The 23,028-nt window shown below is 38.8% G+C and overlaps 2 protein-coding genes and 1 long non-coding RNA gene across 3 annotated transcripts in view; 1 reads left to right on the plus strand and 2 right to left on the minus strand.

Moving 5' to 3' along the window:
* The window catches only part of LOC121279879, a 96,373-nt gene extending 93,744 nt beyond the window's left edge, over positions 1-2,629 (minus strand). Inside the window, exon 1 of the long non-coding RNA XR_005943518.1 lies at positions 2,391-2,629. This is a non-coding gene — a long non-coding RNA (uncharacterized LOC121279879). The remainder of the gene's footprint in view (positions 1-2,390) is intronic.
* The window catches only part of LOC121279878 (centromere protein P), a 401,310-nt gene that overhangs the window by 239,237 nt on the left and 139,045 nt on the right, over positions 1-23,028 (minus strand). The gene's annotated exons all lie outside the window — the stretch shown is intronic.
* ogna (osteoglycin, paralog a) lies at positions 1,040-22,454 on the plus strand. Its single transcript, XM_041191392.1, has 6 exons — positions 1,040-1,423; positions 7,394-7,514; positions 8,518-8,676; positions 12,690-12,892; positions 19,902-19,997; positions 21,965-22,454. Exons 1-6 carry the CDS (start codon positions 1,253-1,255, stop codon positions 22,148-22,150), a joined length of 936 nt encoding a protein of 311 aa, XP_041047326.1. The 5' UTR covers positions 1,040-1,252; the 3' UTR covers positions 22,151-22,454.

Consider the following 23,028-nt stretch of genomic DNA (forward strand, 5'->3'; position numbering starts at 1 on the left):
AAAGTCATTGCAACTGAAATGACCTAGCCATGCGAGTCAAGATGACCATAAAGCTCCTTTGTGCTCTTTTGAAGTTTGTCTGACTGACATGAAAATATTGGGATTTAACATAGAAAATGATCTGCACAGCAAGCTGGCTTGTACCTAACTGCACTAATAGTCTGGACTTTGACTAGGCTATTTTATACACTTGAAAAGTCAATCAAGCCAAATTTTGTTTGTGAAAAATAGCATTAATTGGGTGTTAGGCTTAGAAATGGGATCAATAGCCTTATCAAGATATCAACCCTGACAATTATCCCACTGCGTCTTTTACAGGGTTTACCACTAGGTTGCCAAAGCGTCTACCCAAAATACTCATTAGCCCTCTTTCCCAGACAAATCAAGGTTCTAGTGAAGGTGTCAGTACTGACTATGATCGCAATTTTAAGTTATACATGGGTAGAGCTCACAATACAGAAGCTCTGTTCTTGCATTACAGGGATTCCAAACAGGAAACAGCCAGAAAAGTTTCAAAAATTGATGTTTTGGAGGGTTGAAGGGAAAGCCAGAAGGTACAGAACTGCTCCTCCTGGCTCTACAAAAATAATGCAGACCCACTGGTGAGTGGCCCTGGCCTCACCCTGCTCTACCTCAACATTACTTACCCACTGCTTTCAAAGTTTATCTGTGGGTCTCTGCTGGCATTGCAGCTGGCCGACATTCCTGAAGTCAACACGCAGCAAGTTGCAATGAGGTGCCTATTTGGCGTTCGGAGCTCACCTGATAAATTCAAGTATAGTCAGGGCCTAAAAATCACAGGAACCCAGTGCTCTCTACTAATCAATTGTCCGGAAATTAAAATTAGCCCAAATATTACTCAAGTGAAAAAAATAGATTTAAGTCAGTGGTTGGAATAAATAGTATTAAAATGGGTTGGTTAAAATACACAGGGTCCCCAGTAGCACTAAAATATTCGTGTGCAAGAATTTTTTTAGCTCTGATCATAATGAGCTTTCTATTGCTGTGTTACGAATTTGCCTACCAAGCTTTATAAACTGTGACTGTTATTCCAACTGTAATTGAAAAAGGAGTTCAGGGGGTTAAGGCACATCACGCAGTCTCATTCTTCTGAAACTTCTGGCAGCAGCTGGTGAAAGCTTTAAATACCAATTTGACAGATTCTACGTCTAGGCAGCAAGGCACTGTTCTGTTCAGTATTTCAGCTTTTCAATTTTTCTCAGAACTTATTTTTCTTGGTCTTCAGTCCAAAATGAATTGCGTGTGCCCTATACTTTTTGTAGTTATACTTGGAGAACTAGTATTCACAGCACCAGCTAATAAGGAAGATAAATTTCACGTACATGATTTGGAAGTGGAATCTTTTGGTGCAGACACAACTTACGAATATGAAGATGAGCCACAAGAAATAAAACAAGCAAAGGTAATGCGATTTAACATTCTTTAGGCATCTACAAGACTTCATTCTGTCTTATAAGAAAACTCACATTTAAATCTGAAATTAGTATATGACAACACATGGAAGAAAAATGCTGTACCTACAATAATGACATTAATGTTGTTATTATCTTACAGTTAACCACATCAAATGCAATAAGACATTTTATAGAATCTTAACATCACTGATGGAACATTTATAAAAGAGTGACTGAGTTTGAGTTGCAAGATTAAATACTATTGCTTGAAAATTGTTTAATAATATCATGAAATAATCAGCTGCTTGTTAAGTGTGAGTGATTTGAATTACAAAGCAAAATTTGCTTTTCAAAAAATTACAGGAGGGAGGAAATCTTGAAAGCTATAAGATGGTACATAATTATACATTTGCAAATTAATTTGACAGACCAACCCTATGAGGAAGATCTGGGAATTAACTATTAACAGCAATTGATTATTGATTGGTATTTATGCACATTAAATTATACATATATTTAATGTCCTGTTCATAGTAATTGAATGAACAATCATAGGTGCCAATGGCTATTACAATCCCATTAATAAGACATTTCCCTGTGCCTTTCTCAAGTCCCTTGTACACAATATGGTTCCAAAGTTGCTAATGAAGCCGTCACAATAATTCATCAGCCTTTGCTCAAGAGGATAAAGAATTTCAGCGCATAAATTCTTCTAGGCTTAAATAATGTCTAGGTAAAATTAGTTTTGCTTTGTTGCTGTCTCAGTGACACTTATATCCATACTCAACTGATTCATTAAACTGGAGTACAGGGGAACATATCAAAATGTAGCAGCACAGACATATGATAAATATTAAGAATCCTGGAAATGTATTGTTCTTTTAATTTGATTCTTTCAAAAGATTAAAAAAGGCTCCAAAAACAGAATCTCAGATAATTAGGTATTCATTTTAATATCGTACTTAGCAACCTTACCTCTGGTCAACAAAGCCCAATCTACCTAAACACAGCCAATCTGCAGGTGGTGAAATAGCAGTGGGTTACATGTGGCTTCAATATCATGTCTGAGTGATAAACCAAAACTAGCAAGCTTCCCGGTTAACTATTAAAGGCAGGCTCTTCAAAGGTAGATGGCATGTCAGCAATGGCCTCAATTAGGATTGGTGACTTTTTGAACTATGATGTCCAATGACTGAGTGCAAGTACTGTGTACTGTGCCCTTCACAACAAAAAGTGCAGTTCACATAATGAGTCAGTTGGTCATATGGTCAATTGGCTGAAGGATTTGACAGAGACTCATCAAAGGCTAATGATTTTGAATCTTCCTGGAGGCTTGCTAAATATTATTTTCATGTCCTCTAATTCTGCACTCATAATCCAAATGAAAGAAGCTAATAATATTTGCATAATTTATTACTTTCAGTGCTTCATTAAATTGGATCACGCCACTCTCAGTCTTCCTTCCTCTTGGAAAGCCAATTCAATTGGTCCTAAGTCCTCAGAATCACATATAACTTGCAGCACACAAACTGTTCTAAGCCAATGCTTACGTACCACACAAGTCTCCACCCATCCTACTTCATTTACTTGATCAGCTTATTTTCCTATTCCTTTCTCCTTCATTCACTTATCTAGCTTTCTTAAATGAACCTGTGCTATTCACCTCAGCAATTCTGTGCGGTAGCAAGTTCAACATTTTAACCATTCTCTGGATGAAGAAGTTTTGCTTGAATTCCTTACTGGATTCATTATTTACATTGAAATTCGTTTGCCATTTACATGTCCATTATTCAAGTTTATTAACATCCTTTCTTGTATCTTGAGTTATCTTCAGGGTTAACCAAAGCCTCCAATTTGGTGATTTGTCCTGATGCTGACCCTTCCAACGCATCAGTTTTTAATTTGAGGTGGAGTGCCCCAAACTACATGCTTTATTTCAAACTTAGCTGCACCAATGAACTGTCTAAGGTTAAAATAATTTGTTTCAATTTATAGTCAAATGCTTTTGACACATATTGTATTTGATCACATTAACTAAAATTATTTTGTAAATGCTCAATAATCAAATACATTTCCTCTCTTTGCTTGTAGATCTAATTGTTTATTCTACACATTAAACTTAATTTGTCATTCCCTAATTGACTCAGTCTTCTTGAATAATATAATTTGCATTACAACAATAGCACTTCAGTCATAAGGGGCAGAAATTTTCGCTTGGTGGGTGGGCGTGCGCCCGACTCGCTTGAGTGTGAAGTGATGCGCATTGATGTTGGCCGAACCTGCCAACGTCAACGCGCAGTTGCATGATAGTTCGGTCGGTGGGCCTGCGCCGGAACCAGCAGCAAGCCCACCGACAATTAAAAAGCCTGTTAAGGCCACTAAGTAATCAATTGAATTAAAATTTTCGCTGCCCGTCCAATCTAATGGTTGGCGGGCAGGCAAAAAGACCATGCGGCCTTTGCATTTTTTTGGAAACCTCATCCACAGGCCGGATGAAGTTTCCAAAAGCACATAAAAATAAAGTATAAACTTTAATTTTTCATTGGTCACATGGGGGGACATGTTTCATTATGTTTTTATTTTAAAATTTTCTTTTCCCTATCTCTTCATCTCCCTGGGCAGCTCCGTGCCTCGGGGAAATTATGCAGCGCTCACTTGCGTGCATGCGAGAAGTTCGCGCTCAGCCTGCTTGCCCTCCTCCCCCCCACCCGCACAGGCAGTGCATTTCAAGCTGGGTGGGCCTTAATTGGCCCGCCAGCGTGAAATCACAGTCCAATGCTGATCGCGAGCAGCAGTTGGCTTCCCGACCACCCCCACCGAGCACCCCCACCAAGGGCAAAATTCTGCCCAAGAAGATGGAGAAATGAAAAGGTGGATGGGAAAAGAGGTGGTGGGGGGGGGGGATAGAAAAAAAAGATGGAAACAAAAGAAACTGTTGAAAGCCAGCTCAAATTGAGCACTGATGTTGTGAATGGTCTGGTGAAGCCTAAGAAAATGTTTGAGGAGGGGAACGGAGTTAGTGGTGGCAAGTTAGTCGTAGACCAATCTTTAGCTGGAGGACATTGCTGCTCGCCCAAAGTTGGATGTCAAACAAGGAGTCTGACAGCACAACACAATGGAGAATTGGCAGAGAAGTACTCTCTGGGTGCCATCACCATCTAAGGTTGCAAGAGTAAGGCCTTAGGCATCCCATAAGTGCAAGCTAACAACAGTCACATGCCAGAAAAGGCCACTGGTAAGCTTTTTACTGCTTGTTCAGCCAAGGTCTCCATAATCTTAGGAACAGGGGTAGGACATTCAGGCCCTCAAATCTGCACCACCATTGAATTAGATCATTGCTGATCTGTACCTCAACTTGATCTACCCGCCTTAGCTCCATAACCCTTAGTACCCTTACGTAATAAGAATCTATTGATCTCAGTCTTGAGAGCTCCAACTGTACTCGCATTCACAGCCTTATGGGGAAGAAAATTCCAGATTTCTACTACCCTGTGAAAAAATGATTCCAGATTTCACATCTGAATGGTCTAGCCCTAGTTTTAAGATTATGTCCCCTTGATCTTGATTCCCCCACATACAGAAACAGTTCCTTTGTATCTACCCTATAAAACATTTTTAACATGCTAAACAGCCCTCAATCTTCTATACTCCAGGGAAAACAAGCTATGCATCTCTCTCAGAATTGATTTGGTGGTTTTTTTAGAGATGAGTGTGAAGAATTCTAACTCCTGTGTTAGGTCTGTCCTCCAAGGCCCATTAATAAGCTATGCCAGCTGGTCAATCACATCCTGAGGATCTGGCTGACAAGTACTAAGTAACTGAGCTTGCCTTGGAATAATCAACCTCCTTTCTCCAGGAATGTCTTGGAGCCAACTCTAAAATAACAAAATATTGTGGATGATGGAAAACTGAGATAAAAACAGAAAATAGTGTCATCACTCAGCAGGTCTGGCAGCTTCTGTAAAGAGAGAAAAACAGAGTTAAAGTTTCAGGTCATCAACCTTTTATCAGAGACCAGAGAGTTCTGACGAAAGATCATCAACCTGAAAAGTTTCTCTTCAGTTTCTCTTTCTCCACACATGCTGCCTGACCTGCTGTGTATTTCCAGCATTTTCTGCTTTTACTTCTATCTTAGAGACTTTGTTTACTCAGAAAGGTGGAGCAGACAACAGGTGAAACTTATACTCAGTTGGAGGTTGCAATGGACTCCAGTACTGATATAGAATAACCTGCAATGGCACACCCAGTGATACCAGAACTACAATGGTCCACTAGATCTAACAGAGTAGTAGAATTAAAATGATGTAAACTAAGTTCTGTCCACTACGATGCTGCAACAGTTACACAGATTAGCCAAAGAATGCCATTCCTACATCCTCAGTTCACCAGTCAAGTCCAGGCCATCCAGCCCTCAAATCAAATTTTTTGAATGAAGAGAAATGACAACATAAATTGGTATTACTTAGGCATTCTGTTGCCTATGAAAGGTATGTAGAATCACTCATTCTACATCTTCCTTGCATTACTACAAATATTATCATGATGTGTGCTGAGGTTACTATCAGGCAATTACTAATGACTGAACACTAAATTATTTGCAGCAACTTGATGATTAGATTGCTTAGATTACTTGGGGTAGATACTAAACTTTTATTACTGGAAATTATGAACAGTTTCCACCTGTCATTGAATGAGAATAATGTGATCTAGTACATAAAATTTTGCAGTGAGTAACTTACCTCCTGACTCCCCAAAGCGTGTCTGCCATCTACAAGGCATAAGTCAGGAGTGTGATGGAATATTTCCCACTTGCCTGGATGAGTACAGCTCCAACATCACACAAGAAACTCGACACCATCCAGAACAAAGCAGCCCCCTTGACTGGCACTCCATCCACAAACATTCACTCCCTTCACTGCCGGTGCGCAGTGGCAGCAGCGTGTATCATCTACAAGATGCACTGCAGGAATTCACCAAGGCTCCTTAGACAGCACTTTCTGAACCCACGACCACTACCATCTAGAAGGACAAGGGCAGCAGATAGATGGGAACACCACCACCTGGAAGTTCCCCTCCAAGTCACTCACCATCCTGACTTGGAAATATATCACTGCCACTTTACTGCCACTGGGTCAAAATCTTTGAACTCTCTCCTTAACAGCAGTGTGGGTGTACCTACAGCGCATGGATTGCAGAGGTTCAAGAAGACAGCTCATCACCAACTTCTCAAGGGAAATAAAGGATGAGTAATAAATGCTGGCCTAGCCAGCGACACCCTCATCCCATGAATGAATGAAATAAAGAACTCAGCCTGTGAGACACTGGAGCCACAACAGTTGGTGGATCTTCTGCACTGGCCCAGTGAGTTCAGCACCTATCTCAGAGAATCCCAATGAGAAATCATTATACCACCGAAAACCATCTTCAAACTCTGCAGGTTCTGTTGCATTGCTAGATGAAGACTATTTTTCACTATTATATCTTTCATCCCCAAAAGGATGATAAAAATTACCTATCGTTATTAGAGGAGGCTAGGTAATGTGTTTTGTTATTTTACTTGTCCCACATTGAACAAGACAGCACACAGGCATTGAGATGGGGAAGTCAGGGGCAAACTAAGGTGTAATCTAAGCCTCACTGAATAGACTGATGAAAGTCACTATAATGCTGTAGCCCAGGCAAGTTGTTTTTCCCTATCATGTACAGAAATAAGAACTATCATAGCCTGAGACAAAAAAACATGATTAATTAGTCAATAGAAAGAAAATGAGACACCTATGCAGAATAACCTCTGCTACAGTGCTGTGGAAAAACACTAACCAAATGCTGAAGTGCACCACAGTGTCACTGGTAGGAATTTACTGTGGTGCTTAGGGTGTAATCTGCATTCAGTTTGTTATTGGTGTAAGTACATACAGGGAAAAAAACAACATTGTGAATTTGATCAAAATCAAATTAATGTAATTTTTTTTTGAAAGCTAGAAGAAAGGACCATCCCCATGTTTGCAGATGCCGATACAAATCATGCAATAGAACATGTGCGTTATATAAGGTCCCCAACATCAGAACCACAACCTGAATCAGAGGGTCCGTCTATTGGTTAGTAGTAAATTATTTTCTCTCCCATTACTCCATGTATAGCTGGTTCATTTAAATGGTACAATTTTACTGCTTCCTACAAAAAGTAATGGTAAAAAATTAAGTGACACTGCACTGTTTAAACTTTCAATTCATTGCAATGGGAAATAAAGAACTTAAAATATATTTCCTCACATTTCAAAAACAATGACCCATTATAATATGGTAGTATTAGATGTTTGAATGGACCTTTTTGGTAACAACATTGTTAACTGCACAACTTGTATTGTTCAATTCTGCTTGTATGAGTGCAAAATATTTTTTAAAAATTGTTGATTAGGCTGAAATTGCAATTACAATTTTTAAAAAAAATCAAATTCCTACAACTGGCTCAACAGCTTGGCACACAGTTTGAATTCATCTTTCATGTACATTTTGGATTTTGTCCAGATTCGTTTTCCAATAATTAAACCCTTTTTATTCAATCTCAGAGGCAAAATAGGACATGAACTTTTTATCTTTTAACATCACACTGAAGTCATAGGGAACCTAGAAATAAGGTACATAATCCATGTATACCCAGCATGGGAACTGAATTCAAACCAGAGCCGTACATATAATTCCATAACCATAATCTTTTGGAAAGTACATTTTTCTTTTATACCAAAAAAATAATAAAAAGCCATAATTCGCCAAATCTCAATCTTTCAGATTGATTCGCCCAATTTAAAATATATGTATTCCAAAGATTATGGCATTGAAAGTGTGCTGGTTGTTAAAATATGGGTTGATTTCTAGGATGCTGACAATGGTATTTGTAGCAATCTTTCTTACATTCTTTGATTCTCCACAGAGCTCAGGAAGCAGCTGTGGATCAGATCAAAGTACCCATCAGCAGACACATCAAAGAGAATCTGGAAGCAGACACAGACCTCATGGATAATGTGTCAAATAGGCTGTTCATATGAATAATAATGCATTCAGGTGATCAAAGTCCTAGTAATGTAAAATTTCTGTATTTCAGACATGCCAACTTGCCTTTTGTGTGTTTGCTTAACTGGTGCTGTGTATTGTGAGGAGACCAGCATTGAAGCAATTCCAATGTTGCCAAAAGAGACATCATACCTTTATGCACGGTTCAACCAGATTAAGAAGGTCACTGTAAAAGATTTTGCTGATTTCCGTGAGTACATTGTTGTTATTTGCTATAGCTGCTTAGTAGAGATATCAACACCAGAGAAGATAATCATTTAACTATTCAAGAAATTTTGCAATGTCAATAGAAATGTAAAACATAATTGTTTAGTTCTATAATAATTTTCTAAATGCTTACCATTGTTGAGACATAATCGATCATGTAAAATAATAAGAAAGGGATACTAGTGAGGCCAAAAGCTAGAGGTATTTGACTAATTATAATGGGCTCTTAAGTTGGCTCTTTGGATTCCTGTGGCATATCTATTGGGCACTTTAGAAAGCTGAAATGAAAGGATAAAAAAAAACTTGATTTTGTTCTCCTGAAGTTATGGCTTTATCTGAGATCATGGAACATTGCAAGGCTCAGAGGAAATCAATTCACATTTCTTCTACTGATTTCCATATGGCTTTTGGTCTGGTGCCTCAAAAAAAAAGCAGGAAGCTATTGGAGTATATGACAGAATTTTGGATTCTATTCAGGAAGCAGGTTCCAGCTCCAAAATGCACACAGAAATAGGTGGAGCAACTCACTAAACCATTATTCTTTAAAGACTGGTGGAGCAATGCTTTTCATAGTCATCTGTCTGATTCAACGTCTTCCTCAATGATATGTCAGATAATGTCATAGGTGATGGTCTATACTAAGAATTTCTGATACAATTGCGGCACCATGTTTCACAAATATTGCTAATATTGGTTTGAAGAATAAACAAGTATGGTAAGGAGGATTGTAAGTAAAGTGTTACAGTTTTGCACAGTTTAAGAGAGGATCTTATTAGTAACTGATTGTAAGTTACAAAGGATGACTGTCCCAAATATTCACTCCCACCTGTTCTGGGATTCTGGCGGATGCCAATGACACAGAGCCTTTTGCAATCACATTGAGCAAGGGGCAAAATCTTTCTCCACCCTCTTCAAATCATAGTTCCAATGCATTTTGCTGTTTAAACTGTGTCGTAACAATTTTCCTTCATGGTTTATAATCAGCTATGCAGTTTTAAGATTTCATTTGATCAAAGTGCAAGCGTTCAGGCAAAAAGAAAATTCAAGTAATGGAAAGAGAAAACTCTGTACCAACAACAAGCACCATGGAGACGAAATAATGTGGTGGCAGGCATGTCCTTTGCAATAGCCCCTCACATGTGTACCTCAATTCAATAGTTATGGCTGAACACAGCATTGGAATTGAGTACCAAGAACCTCAAGGTGACTGGCCTATTGTAGCTGTGCTTTCAAAAACAGTTGCAGACTCATAGATGTTTACAGCACAGGAGGAGGCCATTCAGCCCATCGTGTCCACGTCAGTCAACAAAGATCTGACTATACTAATCCCATTTTCCAGCACTTGGCCCATAGCCCTGGAGGCAATGGCAATGCAAGCGAACATCTTAAAACATATTAAATGTTATAAGAGTTTCTGTCTCAACCATCCTTTCAGGCAGTGAGTTCCAGACTCCCACCAACCTCTGGGTGAAAATATTTCTCAAGTCCCCTCTTAGCCTTCTACATCTTACCTTAAATCTATGCCCGCTGGTTATTGACCCCTCTACTAATGGAAAAATGCCTTCCTATCCACCCTATCTACGCCCATCATAATCTTATACATCTCTATCAGGTCCCCTCTCAACTTTCGTTGATCCAAGGAAAACAACCCCAACCTATCTAATAGCTACTCATAGCTCAGACCCTCCAGCCCAGGCAGCATCCTAGTAAATCTCCTCTGTACCCTCTCCAGTGCAATCACATCCTTCCTATAATGTGGTGACCAGAACTGCACGCAGTACTCCAGTTGTGGCCTAATCAATGTTTTATGCAATTCCAGCATAACCTACCTCCTCTTATATTCTATACCTCGGCTAATAAAGGCAAGTACCCCATATGCCTTCTTAACCACCTTATCTACCTGCCTTGCTAACTTCAAGGATCTATGGATATGCACACCAAGGTCCCTCTGATGTTCAGCACTTTCCAGGATCCTACTATTCAAAGTGTAATCCCCTGCCTTGTTAGCCCTCCCCAAGTTCATTACCTCACACTTTTCAGGGTTGAATTCCATTTGCCACTGCTCTGCCCACCTGATCAGTCCATTTAAATCCTCCTGCAGTTTACGGCTATCCTCCTCACTATTTACCAGCGTACCAATTTTCATGTCATCCGCGAACTTCTTGATCATACCCTGTACATTTAAGTCCAAATCATTTATGTACACCGCAAACAGCAAGGGCCCCAGCACTGAGCCCTGTGGAACCCCACTGGAAACAGACTTCCAGTTACAGAGACATCCCTCTACCATTACCCTCTGCTTCCTGCCTCTCAGCCAATTTTGGATCCAATGTGCCACTTTGCCTTGGATCATGAGCTCTTACTTTCCTGACCAGTCTGTCATGAAGGACCTTATCAAAAGCCTTGCTAAATTCCATGTAGTCCACATCAAATGAATTACCCTCATCAACACTTCTGGTTATCTCCTCAAAAAATTCACTCAAATTTGTCAAACACGACCTTCCCTTAACAAATCCATGCTGTCTATCCCTGATTAATCCGTGTCTCTCCAAATGCTGTCCCTCAGAATTCTTTCTGGTAACTTCCCATCACCGAGGTTAGACTGACTGGCCTGTAAATTCCTGGCCTATCCCTTCCTCCCTTTTTTAATAATAGGACAAAGTTAGCAGTCCTCTGGTCCTTTGTCTATCTATTATACAAATGATTAGGAAACACAGAATTGGGAGAACAGCTACTGGAGAGCCAACTTGAGACCAAGTATGAGCCCACACATTCATAGATTCAGAAATCACTTGCTACCATAGTTAGATTGCAGAGGAAACAGGTACTGCTGAATCAATACACCTGCAATTGGCGGAATAACTCTTCTTGAAATGCTTTAGTCAGAAAGATGGCAACAACGCATTCACACATTCAGCGATAGATTGTGCTGCCTGCCACACCAATTGTAAGGAGTTTCTAGTACCCATTGCTTGCAGAGGGAGGGTTCAATTGTCTATTGTTAAAATAGAGACTGTACTCTTTGAGTGAGGGGGTGGCAGTGGGGGTGCAGAGGAAGAGGAGGATGATAAGCAGGGTTGAGTTACTTCCAAAATGACATGTCTGTTAATAGATGACTGGAGCTAACTGGCAAATTTCTTAAGCTGATACCGGAGCCAAGTGGATCCATATTATTTTAGAGCATCCTTTATGATTGACCGGCCAACATGACTCATTTTTATGACTGGACGGGGGTAAGGTGATAGGTCAATAGATCACTAGGAATGGGGTGCTTACTGCTCAGCTCCAGGCAATATTGTGACCCAATGCCCTAGTAGGTTAGGTAATCCTGGCTGGGCAAGCAGTGGAAAGATTATCAATTCTCTCTGCTGGTAAATCTGTGTGGCTATAACTGGTTAAAGTCGAGCAGGACCCCTAAAAACACTTTAGGAGTTTCTGAACTCTGGCTGCTACCCAATCTGTACCAGGCTCTCTGGACTAAAGTAAGTGAAACGTATTCAGAAAACCCAAATCAGTTAAACGGAAATTTTACCTGTGTTCATTTCTTAGAAGCTCAAGAAAAAAATGGATTATGCAAAAGAGAAGTAGAACCAAAGCATTGTGTGTATGATGATGGTGTGTTACAGTTCACTCCAAGTCCAAGCTGCTGTGACAACATGCACTTTTACATGTGTGCTGTAGTCTGGAGCTATGAATAGTGCTGGGGTATCAATTTTCTTTCCATTACGTGGCTGACCAGGAATCTCTCCTGCTCTTACCACCTTCTGCTGGCATGTGTTGGAAAGATTTGCAGATTGATAGTTAGCCTGTTTGGTCGCGTTATGCATCTTCCTTGGAAAATAAAGACCTGGAAGGAGACTTGAAACTGGAGCTTTTGCTTCAGAGGCATGGATGCTCCCACTGTGCCTTGTATTTTTAGGGAAAACATTCATACTAAGTGAATAGTAAAACTAATAGATAAATCATGTTGCTGTCTTTGTTCAATCCTAAATAAAGCAACCCTGAAGAGGATCGATCTGACTGGAAACCTGATTACTGAAATAGAAGATAAAGCCTTCTCACAGCTTCCAAATCTGGAACACCTAACACTTTCTGAAAACAAACTGGTCCGTCTGCCTGCCTTACCTCCAAAACTCAGAACTCTTGCTGCACAACACAACCGTATTAAAAGCAATGGAATCAAACGCAATGCTTTTAAGGTAATCTTTTAATAACATGGTTATGGATCCAGTTTTATTATTCTACATAAGTAAATAAAACTATTTTTAGGGCAATATCTTAGAGTCATTATGACACAAGAGACCATTCAGCCCATCGATTTTATGCCAGCTCTCTGTAGAGCAATCCAGTCAGTCTCATTCACCTTTTATATCCATTGCCTTGCAAATTTATTGCCCTCAAGTGCCTATCCAATTTCCTGCAACCACTTCCATCACCCTCGTAGATAACGAGTTCCAGGTCGTTACCACTCGCTGTGTAATAACGTTCTTTTATACATCCCCCTGCATCTTTTGCCCAAAAGTTTAAATCTGTGTCTCCTAGTCCTTGTACCATCAGCTAATGGGAACAGCTTTCCTACATTATCTAAACCTATCATAACTGTGCACACATCTATCAAATCTCCCCTCAATCTCATTAGTTCCAAGGAGCAGAGCCCCAGCTTCTCCAACCTAACCTTGTAGATAAAATCCCTCATCCTTGGAGCCATTCTGGGAAATCTTCTCTGCACTCTTGCAAGGACCCTCATATCCTTCCTAAGGTGCAGTGACCAGAACTGGATGCCTAACCAGAGCTTTATAATGGTTCAGTATGACTTCCTTGTTTTTGTACTCAATAACTCTATTTATGAATCCCACAGTCCCATACACTTTGCTAACAACTCTCTGAATATGTCCTGCCGTCTTCAAGGATTTGTGCTGTTACAGACAGGGGAGTAGAGATAAAGTGAAACCCCCAATACCTTTCCCTTACTGTCTGAAATCAGCGTAGTTGTTTTGGAAAGTTGTGTGCTTTTAAGTCCCCTTTTGCATTTGGTAAATTTAAAGAAACAGTTGCAGACTTCATGAGTTGAAAAATAAGAATGATTATTTATTCACATACACACCCCAAAAAAGTTTAAATGCTATATTACTCATAGACCACACACTCAGGAAAGCTACAATTAAAGAAGATAGTGCACTTCTACATGTGTTACATAAATAGAATAGTTAACAGGTAACAGTTTGGCTTGCTGCTCGAGATCAGTCAGTGTGGGCCTGGTAAAGAGTAGTCTCTTTTCACCCATGAATTGTAGTTTTCTGATGGGTCCAAAATAGCTGAATTCAAAATATCTGGACTGTTTCAGAATTCCTCAAAGAGAAGAATGTTCAGGTCATGAAGTTAGGCACTTGTGCCTCACATATCAGGAGGTCAAGTTTCTTTACAGATGGAATTGGAGTTTTGGAATCAAGGTGGGAGGCTTTCAAAAGACTTTACAGCCTCCTGTTTCTTAAAATGCAAAGATGATACAGCCTTCTCAACTCTAACCAAATGATTCTGTCCTTGCCCCCTTAAGGACATCCTCTCTTTCTAACACTACAATGTCTTCCCTAATTGGCACTGCCAACCCGCTCCCTTTTTTCCCTTCTTTATCTTTCCTCAGCATTTTGTATTCATGAATACTAAGCTCCTTCTCTAGTGCTATCATTCCCTAGTACTCCCACTTCTTAATGCACCTTATTCCTCTTTGCTACTTCCATATGCCAATGCTTACCCCCTGTCAAGTTAGTTTAAACCCTCTCCAATCACACTTGTGAATTTCTCGCAAGGACATTGGCCCTAGTCGTGTTGAGGTACAACCCATCCCTTTTGACCAGGTGCCTTCTGCCCCAGATCTGGTCCCAATGCCCCAAGAATCTGAAACTCTCCACTATGCACCATACCTCAAGTCATACATTGAATCTTCCTACTTCTATTCTCACTAGCACTTGATACTGGGAGTAATTCAGAAATTTCTGCCTTCAAGGTCCTCCTTTTTAACTTCCTCCCAACTACTGAAGATCTGACTGTAGGACCTCAATACCTGCCCTCTCTATGTTGTTCATACCTATGTGTACCACAACTTCTGGCTTACTTTCTTTCCCCCTGGAGAATATCCTGCACCTTTTCCGTGACATCCTTCATCCTGATACCAGGGAGGTGACACACCATGTGGGACTCACGATAAAGGTTACAGAAACGCTTGACTGTCCTCTTAACTATTAAATTTCCCATAATGACTGCATTTCTATTCTTTGCTGTTCCCTCCTGTGCAGTCCCTTGTACATTGGTTACATGGTCTGGACTGCTTCAAGGTGTCGTTACTCCCAACAGTCTTCACTGATGAGTATCGGTTTGAGGGTGTCACACAGCCCGAAGACTCCTGCATTTCCTACTTTTCTAGATGCCTACCCATATGCTATCCTGACCACCTCTTGGAATGTACATTTCAGGAAACTATCGTACTCTCTGATGTGCTGGAGTGGCTTCAGCTGCTCCTCAGGCTCAGAAATCTTGAGTTCAAGCAGCTGGATATACTTACTACATACATGATTCCCAAACCTGAAATTCCCACATGGCACAGGAATTGCAGACAACAGGTCTCAGCTGCTAATCCAAGATCTAAAAATCTCCATCCCTTCTTTTAAAATCTAGTTAGTACCTTGTTTAAACTTTTAATTTAATTTAATGGCTCTAGAATTGCTCTGTACTCTGATTAATTCACTTATTCTTATACTAACCCAAGTTGAAATTCTTCATTTCCCAGCTTCTAGTTTAAATAGATCCCCTAGTTTAGCATGAAAACCAGTCAATCACTTATCTGCTTTCCTGTGACGTCAAGCTTTCTTTTGAATGTATGCTCTCTCCCACCACTGAATCCCCATTGCCACTTTTAGTTCTGGGTCCCCGGCACCTTTCTCTCCCAAATTTGTTCTCTCTGTCTTCTGCTGATTCCCTGCTGCTGCTTTTAACTGTGGGTTTTCTGTTCTCTGTCAGGCTCGCATATCTTAAGTTCCCTTAAGTTCCTTTGGGTTTCTTTCCCTGTTATTGGATCTTCATGGACTACACACCTTCCCTAATTGAGAGGGTGGGACAGAAAATCTGCTTCCAGATCCAACTGATCTCTAAAACATGCCACTAGGAAGCATGCAAGCAACGTACAAAGACTCTCTCTCCAATTTTCCCTCCCTTTCTGTGGAAAAAAAAGATTCTGGTCCACCCTCCAAACAGAAACTGAATAAAATCAAGAGTTTATCATGTGCAAAATTGTAGGACCCCACATTCTATCATTTTTTAGTGTCACTGGACTCCAACGCATGTGCTGCCATCATTTTCTCTATCATTTAAATTACTACAGTACATATGTTTGAGCAAGAAAGGTCAACTACAACAGCGTACAAATCAAACCACCAAATTTCTGGTTATAACAATGAAAACATGAATTATGCATACCTGTAACATTGAACTGCTAATACAACCGTCAATTTATATTGGAGAAAACAGAATGCCAAACTTCACTGTCAGGTTGTTGATAAACTAATCAAAATATGTCAATTTTCCTCAGTAACAATAATGTTCAAAATAAGGTATTAAAATAAAATGTAAGAATCTTCCAAAAGAGAGAATCTATAATAGCAAGATTAAACTTATGCACTGAAATGTATGTATGTCTTTTAATACCTACATTAAAGTTTTTGCTTGCCAGCATTAAGCCTTCCCAGAAAGTTTGGGCTCAAATCTTACACTTCTGCTCAGTGCAATTACTCCATAAATTGAAGATAGTTCCTACAGTCTAGCAAGAAAGTTAGAGAATAAAATACAAAAACTTTATTGAGGTAAAGTTTATGTTGAGTGCTTTTAAAAAAAAAAAGTCAGAGGATCCATGTGAGAGAGGAAACCTGAGGAAGGGGAAAAATTACAGATGCTTACACACCTGCTGTAGCTTCAGTGTGTGTTTGAATATTTACCTATTTAATATGTTAAATCTTACATCTGTACATACTTCCCATTGGCATATTGTATTATAAATTCTTACATTCATGTAGATAATGGAAAGTGACTTTGCAAGTATGCCACATTGTAATTGCAACACCGCCGAACCTCCCACCCACCCACCTTCCTCTCATGTGAAAATATAAAAATGGATACAATCTTGAAAATGGGTTGTGAATTATGCCTTGGCCAAATTATTGGCCACCCAGTAATCCCACATCACCGGAAGATTACACATGGTTGCAATGCAACTTAATGGAAGATTGCCTAGCATAGTCCCCATCACTGTGAATGCCTACGATTTGCTCACTATAAATGTTGAAGGTGGATTGTCTTTTTAGAGAGAATGGGAACAAAGATGGAAACCAACAGCAACTCTATCCACACAATTATTGTCAACTAAATTTAACGTGGAAAGGGGTCAATAGATGGTTTATGGGAGGGATTCTACTTCAGAACAAGTGCCTGTTAATGAGAGAGATCGATGGCTCAAAACAGACATGGACACAGAATGATCCATGGAGGGATTTAAGTTCAAATTTGATAACAAGGTGTGAGAAACTTGCCCAGAATAGCGAGCACAGTTAACATAGTATGAGTCATGTCTTTATAATTGGCTCCTAGGATGCTGGCAAATGGTTAGCATTATTTGTCCAATACATGCAGCTGCCTGTGATAACAGTGAACTGTATTGACATCCACAAGAAATGAAAAATTTTACATCAAAGCTACTTGACTTCCTGCTGTCACATTTTGGTAATAAAGGCGGGATTCAAGATGAATACAAACTAGAAGGCTAGCATTTAAATGTGCCATCAGAAGTACAAAGAATTGAATATGAGAATCAACACGGTCCTGAATCCTATGTATACAGCAACATATATCCAATTTGTTGTTCACCAATCCATCTCTAAGATACAAAGAGTCTTATTCCATCATTACATTCAGCTTACAAATAGACCAGCAGGATAGAGTTCTATATGTATTCCATGGACAATCCACCTTCAACATTTATAGTGAGCAAATCGTAGGTATTCACAGTGATGAGGACTATGCTAGTCAATCTTCCATTAAGTTGCAGGAGTGGCATTGCAACCATGTGTAATCTTCAGGTGATGTGGGATTACTGGGTGGCCAATAATTTGGCCAAGGCATGCAGGCATAATTCACAACCCATTTTCAAGATTGTATCCATTTTTATATTTTCACAGGAGAGGAAGGTGGGTGGGTGGGAGGTTCGGCGGTGTTGCAATTACAATGTGGCATACTTGCAAAGTCACTTTCCATTATCTACATGAATGTAAGAATTTATAATACAATATTCCACTCACCATGGAGCAAGGAGGAGTATGGAAGCATGGTGGTCATGTTACTGGACTAGTACTCCACAGACCTGGAATAATGATCAAGAGAGATGAGTTCAAATCCCACCACAGCAGCTGGGAAATTTAAGTTCAATTAATGAAATAAATCTGGCATAAAAAGTTAGTATTACCGTGAAAATACCGAATTGTCATAAAATCCCATCTGGTTCTCTAATTTCCTTTAAGGGAGGGAATCTGCCATCTTAACATGGTCACTGTGTCTTATTACCCACATTACAAAAGTAACGTGATTGACTCTTAACCACTCTCTGAAATAGCCTAACAAGCTGCACTGTAGTGTTCAATGTAGGCAATAAATGCCAGCTTTCCCAGCAATGCCACATTCCTTGTATGACTTGAAAAAAATAATCAATAGTATAAGAAGAATTATGCAGCAGGTATTTTTAGCCTAGTTCCTGTTTTCTCCTGAGCATTTTGGCATACTGTATAGAACACACAATTCTAATCTAGTTTTTTCATTACTTCAAAGTTGACAGTGGAAGTTTAGACAGTCCCTTTGCCTTGCTCCCGTTTCATAAATATGCCATAGGACACCTAACTGTTTTTCAAAGGTTCACTATTTGCAGGAATTCCTCAGAGGCTGGATGAATGAGTTCTTCACCATCCTGCTGGGGTTTCAGTAGTGCACACTCAGTGCTATTCTGGCAGCCTAGTCCTGAATATCTTCTTCACATCTACTGTCTCCTGTGCAGAAACGTTTGATGTCTTAAACATGAGTTATCATGAGAATTGAACAACCAACTCTGACAATTGCAGATGGCCACGAACAGTTCACCTACTGAGCATAGTCTTGTTCAAGTTTATATCTATTCCGTAAGCAAGCTGAAGCCTGCGTAGAATTTAGCTCTAAATACAAACATGAAGGCATGAAGGCCAAGCCAGCAGAATTTACAGCATTTATTAGAGATGCTCAAACTGTGCCTAAGTTTCTGAGGTCTCCACTGTTGATACTACTGGCATTGATATATAAACCATATCAATAACATTTCTTTGCTATTCTGCTATTTCTTCAAAAGAATTCTATTTGGTACATGAAGCACAATCTGTCCTTTTATAAGTCTAGGCTCATCGGTCCTTATTAACCCAGTTCACCTAGTTCTTAGTATTTTCATCCTGTATCATAGATTCTAGCACCTTTTCATCAATTGAAGTAATGCTAACTAATCCAAAATTCCTAGCTTATCTAATTTCCTCTTTTGTCACTCTCTAGGCCTGTGTTTAGCATAACAAAAGAAAAACAGACAACTCCCGAAAAACTCATGAAACCATGCTTAAGCTCCAGAATTGAAGTGTTTTAACATTTCCATAAAATAGTGTTAACTATTCTTGATATTTTTATTGAAGTCACTATTTAGACAAACACAAAGTCTCATATGTATATTTCATATTAAACAGTTATAAAAAGCACATGGGTTTCTCAAAAAGACTGCTGCAAAGTTCAAATAAGTGTCGGAGAAAAGCAAGCAACTTGAATAAAAAAAGTTGTTAATGCAGCTCACATGCCGGCAGTGCACACTTGGGTATCAATATGCACAACCAGAAAGTTACAGAATGTAGCTTCAACCTAAGCAGTGTTGTTGCTGAGAATAACCACGTAGGCGCCATATTTCCCCCAGGACTGGGTGTGTGCAGTTAACTGCAAACTTCCTAGTAGCCAGCAGAGAACAGCAATATGAATGCCTTGGCAATGCTCATTTATTCCAGCCTTTCAAACTCAGAATGCTCTGGAGAACCAGCATGACAAGAAAGCATTTGATTTCACAGCTCAAAAACTTGTAAAACAAAACTGACAAGAATACTGATTTTGTTATAGAGCTTGGTTGAACTTGAGTTCCTCTACCTAGGATACAATCGGCTGGACAAAGTACCTGCCAATCTGCCCGACACCATTCGTGTGCTTCATTTACAGGTCAGTTTTATAATAAATAATTAAAATGAAGGAAAATCTTGTCATCAGTGCTACTTTCCCTATGGATATTTTTACTTAGTGAAGTTTAATTCCAAATATGAAACAACAGAAGGAAAAATGAAAAAGAGAATCATTGAAATTCTAGCTTTAGCCTCCTCATTACTTTCTTTCCTATCCAATCTGCCTCCATAACTGTTTTCTCACTGCTCATTTTCTTATAGTCAAATAATTAATTTTGTTTGCCATCAACTAAAAAGGCTATGTGAATTTTGGAGGAATATGGAGGTTAGTGGCTGTGTGTAGACAATCTGGAGGTTGCAGTGCTTCTAAAAATACAACATTTATGTGAGTAAAGTCGTTTCATAATTATGCAATTCATAAAATTAGTAATGCTATGATATTATTTCCTGTGGTGAATTTTGATCAGTTTCACATTACAGGGGCGTCAAGACAGCATCACCATCCATAACCATAACCATCCTCACCATACATAATTGCATATTATTTGATACAATTCATTGTTTAAGACATTTAGGCTATATGTAGTGTGAACTTCTAGAGCTAGGAGAAAATTCCATTCTTTGGAGAAGAAATGCTGAAAATTTTGTCACTCCCTTCTTTGAATTTTTCCATTGGAATCCCAGTGGTACTTTAGCTTGTACTTGTGAGTTTGCCAATGAATGGTGAGGAAGAAGAAATTGTTCTATGAGTCAAGTGCACTGTAAAATTACAACCAAATATACATATGTAATAATAAAAATATGTAGATATATGAAATCTAAATATCTTAAACTATAAATTGTATCAAATAACCTGCAATTATGTATGAATATTAAATATACTTTATATATAACCACATATAAATCTACCGTAAATAATATAATTTTAAAAATATATTTGATATAATATTTCCAGTAACATTATCAAAGCAAGAAATTGCAAATATGTGTCTGTATACAGAAAAATAATCTAAATATAGAAGTTTTGAATTATACATTGTAAATGCCAATTTTGTAAAAATAAGTAAATATAAATATTTGCAATGGCTGTCGGGACAGTTGTACAGAACAAGAGTAAGGATTTGGCCTTATCAAGATTTTGAGATTTGGATGGGCTCGGTTTGGAGCTTCAATCATGGAGTTGGGGGCTAGTATAGCAGTCAAAAATAACCGAGCTTACTGTAGGGCAGGAAACTCCAGACTGAGACACAGTTACAATGAGGCCATGCCAGAGGAAAATATCACTGATTGACTGGAACTGTGGCTCAGACTGCGTACAGACACTGAAGCTGGTCCTTGAGTTTAGGTTTGGCATGTCCAGACATGGTAGACACTGTCACATTTTGAATGGGCAACAGGGAGGCAACTCCAGGTAAGCTTGAGGCTTGGACTGTAGCCAGGCTTCTTTGGTATGGAGGTGCAGAATGAGGCAAAGGGCAAACAAAACCAGGCTTCTGGTAAAGTCTGCAGGAAGCAAAGTAGCTCTGTGTTGACTCAGGCTAGAATCAGGGAAGGAGAAGGGTTGGCCCCAGAATCAGACCAGGAGTAGGCCCTGATACGTACCAACATTGTTTTATGGTGGTTGGTTAGGTTTGTTCTAGCATGTTGAAACAATTAAATGGCTTTAAAAAATAATTAGCAAAGCTGCAAGGAGTCTGCAATTATTCAAATTTAGGAGATTCATAATTCTGAATTTATATCAAGATGTATTCAGGATACAGTGTCTAAAACTTGAATTTACATAAAACCATGGCAAAATATCTACTCCTGCACTGGGAGGTGGGGGAGATTGAGAGCAAATGTCCATCTGTGTAGCACTGTCTGTTTGAATAATACAATTTTAACTCATGTCACAGAGAGGGCTAAAGGCGTTTGTAAAGGATCGAGCAATTAATGTGATTACAAAAGTACTAAATCATCTCAAATGACAAACTTAACATTTATTGTAACAATTTTTCCATCTTCCAGCATAATAATATATCTGCTATTACGGATAGTACATTCTGCAAGCCCCAAGACTCCAGTTATATCCGTGACCGTCTGACTGAAATTCGGCTTGAAGAAAATCCTATCAATTTGGCAGAATATCCAAACAGTTACATTTGCTTGCGAAGGCTTCCCATTGGAAAACCATATTTCGGGAGAATATATTAATCCAAAAACAGCTAAGCATCAATCAGAAACTAATAAGTTGTCGTGAGAGAACACTGCATTCTAAAATATATTCTCATTCATTGTTATATCATAGTACTCATGAGCGTTATTATTATACTTGTGTCATACTAGCACTTTTATATTTAACAACATATTGCTTTATCTCAACAGAACTTAATTCCCAAGTAACATAATTTGTTTTATTTCATGCCAGAGAAACTCAATTAATTTGCTGCTTCAAATATATTACACACTTCAAATTCTCATCTATGTTTATTTTCACTTGATTAAAGTGCACATATTACCTCTTGACTTTCAATGTAATATTTTGTTGAACTACATTTGATTCAATCAAGATAACATATAGTTTTATATATATGTGTTTTTTCTTAACATAATAATTTTACAGTAATGTAGCCGCACTTATAAACATTAGCTTTTTTTACATGATTCCATTTTAAAAATAACAGCTTTTCCAAAAGTAAGATTTGTGTACCTATAATTTTAAATAAATGAAACATATGAAATCAATCATGTAGCTTAAAAAGCAGAATTCTACTAAACTGCAATTACAGCCTTTACCGCCTACTGTTACATTTATCACTTTGCCAACAAACCTATTTCCATTCATATTCCATGGTTTGCATTATGTTAACCTTATAAATCATAAATATTCCACAATAGGTAGAAACTACGAACTGACCATGTATGTCTGAGTAGATATACAATCATTAATTTTAATTCTGCGCTATTATGTTGTGCTTATTCAATATCCAATGTTGAGAAAATTTCTCACTGCAATTTGGAAAAACCAGTGCACAGCTTTTTGATTCTGTCCCTTCAGAAAATGATGTAACAATATTGAGAAAGAGAAAAAC

This window comes from Carcharodon carcharias, chromosome 7 (genome assembly GCF_017639515.1).
Source record: "Carcharodon carcharias isolate sCarCar2 chromosome 7, sCarCar2.pri, whole genome shotgun sequence".
NCBI classification, from domain to species: domain Eukaryota; kingdom Metazoa; phylum Chordata; class Chondrichthyes; order Lamniformes; family Lamnidae; genus Carcharodon; species Carcharodon carcharias.

Excerpts from the sequence above, each read along its gene's own strand:
- ogna (XM_041191392.1), top strand. The coding sequence starts at position 1,253 with ATGAATTGCGTGTGCCCTATACTTTTTGTAGTTATACTTGGAGAACTA. Across the intron at positions 1,424-7,393 it reads AAGAAATAAAACAAGCAAAG|CTAGAAGAAAGGACCATCCC; the intron begins GTAATGCGATTT and ends TTTTTTTGAAAG. Across the intron at positions 8,677-12,689 it reads AAAAGATTTTGCTGATTTCC|CAACCCTGAAGAGGATCGAT; the intron begins GTGAGTACATTG and ends TCCTAAATAAAG.